Raw genomic sequence first — 5181 nt, forward strand, 5'->3', positions numbered from 1 at the left:
TTCAAAATCCCATAAGTCTCCCAGAACTATGATATGCCCTACAAATTACCAAAATAGTCCCATCTCTAGTCCTTTGCTTGGTGGGGGTGAGATATGCAGGGATGGTGGGAATTCCTGGATCCTGCATATGTGTTGTTTGGTTGGGGTAAGATAATTGGGATATGGTTTGATACTCTGTCCAATGGAAGTCATATATTTTTGGAAAACTTTGGATTGGAAAAATATTTCTAAAAGTTCCTACTTTTATAGTTTTATCACACCCAAAAAGAAAAAAGAGAGTTGAACCAACCCTATTCAACTTCTATACAGTATAGGGTCCTTCAATTTAAGATAAGGAAAAGACTTCTAAAACGGGATCACTTCTTGAAAATAAAAACGGGTAACTGTGGCCGATCGATTTGGCAATCTTTAGCCTTAATCGAGCGTCCCACATTTCTGTTTTATGTGCATGTGTCACGATAGGAGATCCCAGGCTTTTTTTCAACCGGGTCCCGTTTTCGTAGCAACCCTCTTAAGATGATATCCCTCTAAATTAACCATAATCATATCATTTCCCTGGTAATTGCGAAAAGGATATTTTTCTCAAGAAAAATTTTTCCAACAGAATTTTTTTCCTTGCAATCCAAACAAGGCAGTAAAACTAAGGGCCAGTAAGTTAAATAATTATGATAACTATGTATATGGTGGGCAGAACCTTGGCGTGGCACATTGTGAAATGAAAGCAATGGTGGGCTCATCCTTTGTGAAATGAAAGCAATGGTCCACCCACCATTGGTGTGACACACATATGAATTAAGGCCTGTTTGTTTTGGATTTTAAGAACCGATTGCCAGAGTCCAAAACCGACTATTGGACTCAAAGTCACACATTTACACACCTTTTAAAAGGTGAAATCAGAAAACTTGTATGCTATAAAATGCCCGTTTGGGTGCTTTCGGAGTACCAAATGTACAAAAACGATACATGGGAAGCAACACCTCAAGTAAAAGGAGTCTCAATCTTTCATTAACTCTTGAGCTCGCCAAGTTAGAAAGAAAACTTGAAGAGAGTCAACATTTAATTCAGGGAGTTTATAACAGTGATGGGTAGTAGTAGCTAGGCCTGTAAATGGAAATTTTGTATGCTGGAAAAGGGTTTTTTAGTTAAAAAGGGAAGGTGATGGAACACTGACAGATACAGGGCTAGATTAGTGACTTGATCTTGATTTTCATGTTAAATCTAACAAAAAACTGATGAAGATGCAAAAGCAAAGAAGGAGATTCTGTATGGGAGTCTTTAGCTTCATTTCCAATCAATCAATTAATATAACATCTAACAAGGGTTTTGATCACTTCTAACATAAATGTCCAGTCCAAAACAAAAAAAATTCTTAAATGGAAGTAATACGGAAGAAAAGGTGTTTTTCAATATAGGTAAAAGCTAGATTCCATGTTTGGATAGCAGGAAAAAACATTTCTCGTGAAAAGATTTTTCCTACCAACACTTGTCTGCACAAGTGAAGAGGGTAATGACGTACTTATGGCTTATTTAGAAGGAAGATCATTATAATTTGAAACTTCTAAAAACCTCTCAATCCCTTTGGCAGACCCATCTTTCTAAGGGCGTGTTCGGCAACGATTCTCATTCTCCCTTCTGGAAGAGCGGACCAAACGGGCAGAAAAAGGAGAATGAAAATCGCCCTAATGAATCCGGCTTCAAAAAAGAAAAAAAGGAAAAATAACTCATCAGTGACACTATAAATAGTTTCACACATGCAGAAACAGGAGGATAAGAATCGCGGATTCGAATCAGGCTTCAAAAAGAAGGGAAAAAACTCATCAGTGACACTATAAATAGTTTCAAAAAAACTCGTACTGGTGCATACAGTTTCAGTCTTATAGTTTGGTGCTAGGCTTTCATCATCTTTTTTCCCTTTCTTTTGAATCTGCTTTGCCTTTATTTACATGGTAACATAATAACGTAGTAGTTGTAAGAGTACTTAGCTATTCACACGTTACAAGGATAGTAGACGCAGGTTGTGCATTTAACTAATCCCAATCTGCATCGAAAAACCCCGCATCTTTCATCTCAGAGTAGAAAACATTCTCCAAATGCAAGTCTTCCTCCTAAATCACGCATAAAAAAAACCCTCCTTTTTTTTTCTGCATATGGTAGTAGATCAATCAAACCCTCCTTTTACTACAAGCAAAATCCTCAAAAGTCAAAACAGAAACACTGAACAAAACTAACTAATATGCAAGTATGGAAGAAAAAAACTACTGAAAACAGAAGAAAATGGCAAAGTTCTTTGAAAGAATCTGATCAACCAAAGAAACCCCCAAGCCATGAAAAAAAAAATCAATAGGAAGTATTTCAATAAAGAAATAAAAAGGCCATTTTTATGCATATGGTACTCAAACCCTTGTGTGTACTAGCCAAATCCTCAAAACAGTAACACTGAATAAAAAACTAACTAATTATGCATGTAAATAAGAAAAAAACTACTGAAAAACACAAGAAAATGGCAAAGTGAGGGGATTTATTAGTTTGGATGAGAGAAAAGTTAATATAAGACAGATGGGTGGATACATAAACCTCAGAAAAGTCCATGCTATAGATAAAAGGGAGACATCTCACACCCAAAATTAAAGAAAACAAAGAAGAAAAAGGGGGTTTTTATAGTAAAGGGAAAAAAAAGATTGAACAATGAAGTACATTACCAACCTGGGGGTTGAAGGGTATATACAAGTATTCGAGCCTGAAAGAAAATACAAAGGAAAAATAATCAGTAAAACTCCTCTTAATTTTGAATTATTTTTTTGTTTTAACTTTTCTAGGGTATAATAAAGTAAGGTGGGTTTCTTTGGGGCTTACTTGGGTCTGTTGTACTGATCACAGCAGTGCCTGAAAAATCACAGGTTCCTTGTGCCTGTCCTTTCTTTTGGAAGTAGCTATTGGCAGCATAAGAGCAATGGCTTCTCACATTGTTAGGGTTATAACAAGCTCCAGTTGAGATAATAGAAGAACAATCAGCCCCAGCTCCACAAGCATAATCCAATGTCTTTTGAAGAGCTGATTCACTCACATCACTCCTACAAACACACCAAGTAGCACCTTCCAAAAATCCACCCAAAAAAACACCACATTCAGCCCATGTAAAGAATTTCACAAAAGAGGGGAAAAAAGGAAATAAATGAAGAGTCGTATGATGTATCACATAATTCCTATAAACACACCAAGTGGCACCTTCCAAAATTCCCAGAAGAAAAAAAAAAACCCCCACATTCAGCCCATGTAAAGAACTTCACAAAAAATTACCCACAAAAAAAAAAGAATTTCACAAAACAAGAGAACGAAGAGAAGGGAGACACAGGTCTAAAATCTGACGGAAAACAGGAAACCCGAGTCTAAAATAAAGAGTTCTGTCACATACATAATTCCTACAGAGACACCAAGTAGCACCTTCCAAAATCCAAAAAAAAACACCACATTCAGCCCACGAAAAGAATTTCACAAAAAATACCCACCAAAAAAAAAAAATAAGAATTTCACAAAACAAGAGAGAAGAAAAAGGAAACACAGGTCTAAAACCTGAGGGAAAAAAAGGAAACCCAAGTCTGAATCTGTCAAGTAAAGCTCTAAATTACATGAAAGAAAGAAACAAAATGAGGAAATACGCATCACTCCTACCAACATACAAAGTTACACCCTTCCAAAACCCAGAAACACCACATTGAACTCATAAAGAAATTTGAGTCCCAACAGAAAAGGAAGAAGGGGAAACCCAGCTCTCAAAACTCACAAAAATGCCAAAATCTCACATGGAAGAGAAAAAATAAAAGATGAGGAAACCCCCATGTCTAAATCCAAAAAATCTGACCTGAACGAAAAGAAAAACCCATGTCGTCTGAAAAAAAATCACAGTTTATTTACAAAGTCCAAAGGATCTTACCTGAACTACCACCAGTCATGGCCAAGAGAAGAACTGAAAGGACTAGAATATGAGCCATGAATGGGAGAGCAATGGAGAGAGATTTAGTGGGTTTCGAAGATTAGGAGAGGATGAATCTCACAAGGTGAAAAAAGAAGATTTTCTTTCAGAGTGCAATGAAAGAAAGATGAGCTGTGGGAAAGGAGTTTCTAGACAAAATAATGTAAGGTGATGTAGACTTGTTGAGGTGGTGGTGTCGGTTTCTGAATGCTTTTGGTTTTTACTTTTGTGAAATGATACATGCACCCTTTTTTTTTTTACTTGGGACAGCTCCCGCCTCCCTCTACTGTAAACAAAAGGGGTGATGTATCACTTCCCTTTACTTATTTTCAACGTTCTTCTTTATCTCTGTTGGGGTACTGTTCTAGGGAAGTGAGCAAGCTAAGATTTTGGCCTGTGGCCTTTTTAAACGGTCCTTAACTTACTAATGGTTAGGACCATGGTCTAAATTTAACCAATCTAGTTGGTGAAGTGGGCCCCGCCACTTTGTTCTCAATTTTTATTGGGAAATGATATATTCACGCCCTTTCTTCCTTGGGCCACCCTCTTTCTTTAGTGTAAAAGTAGTCATAACTCATAAAATACACTAGAGGGGGTTGCCTAGGGAAGAAAAGGGGGACAATAAATCACTTATGTTTTTTATTTTATTTTCCTCTCTTTTTTTAGCCTTTTATTGATGTGCTGTCATTGTTGAGCTTGCATTGTGTCAATGTCCTTGCTTTTATTTAGCATCACTAATTGACATCAAAGGTGCTTATCTATAATGCACCTCATTGTTTGAGAAAACCACTTAAATACCTAAACTTTTGCAATGACCAAATTGCCGTAATTTTTTTTTGTAAGGGCTAAAAAGACCCTCATGGCTTGTTAATGGGACCTAGTAAACCTCTCTTATCTGATTGGCTCCACAACTCTAGTTGTCGATCATGATCTCGAGGTGGCAAACGGGCCGTGCCGGCCCGGGAAGGCACGGCACACCACGGGCCATGCCGGCACGCCACGAATAGCTACAGTGTGCGTGCCGTGCCGAGCCTTGTTGGGTGGCACGACACGGCACGCGAGCCCGGTTCCCCTTTAAAAAATGCATTTTTTTTTTGTAAAACCCGAAAATACCCCCCAAAAGTTGTTTCAAACGGCTAGTTTGTAGGGTATTTTCGTCCAAAACATATATTTTCATATAATCTTGAAAATGCACCCAACAACTCTTTTTT

The 5181-nt window shown here is 37.5% G+C and overlaps 1 protein-coding gene across 2 annotated transcripts; it reads right to left on the reverse strand.

The window, feature by feature from the left end:
• Positions 1-1836: 1836 nt before the first annotated feature.
• Positions 1837-4134, reverse strand: LOC143845768 (PLASMODESMATA CALLOSE-BINDING PROTEIN 2-like). Of its 2 annotated transcripts, none has more exons than XM_077354182.1 (4): positions 3932-4134; positions 2854-3093; positions 2704-2737; positions 1837-2141 (listed from the first exon to the last, which is right to left on the reverse strand). In XM_077354182.1, exons 1-4 carry the CDS (start codon positions 3987-3989, stop codon positions 2111-2113), a joined length of 363 nt encoding a protein of 120 aa, XP_077210297.1. In that variant the 5' UTR covers positions 3990-4134; the 3' UTR covers positions 1837-2110. The 2 variants fall into 2 exon arrangements, with proteins under 2 accessions (XP_077210297.1, XP_077210298.1); XM_077354183.1 differs by having other exon boundaries at positions 1837-2178; positions 3932-4133.
• Positions 4135-5181: the final 1047 nt, after the last annotated feature.

Source organism: Tasmannia lanceolata, unplaced genomic scaffold, assembly GCF_043159265.1.
Source record: "Tasmannia lanceolata isolate RefF3 unplaced genomic scaffold, GAP_Taslan_0.1 ptg000015l, whole genome shotgun sequence".
NCBI classification, from domain to species: Eukaryota; Viridiplantae; Streptophyta; class Magnoliopsida; order Canellales; family Winteraceae; genus Tasmannia; species Tasmannia lanceolata.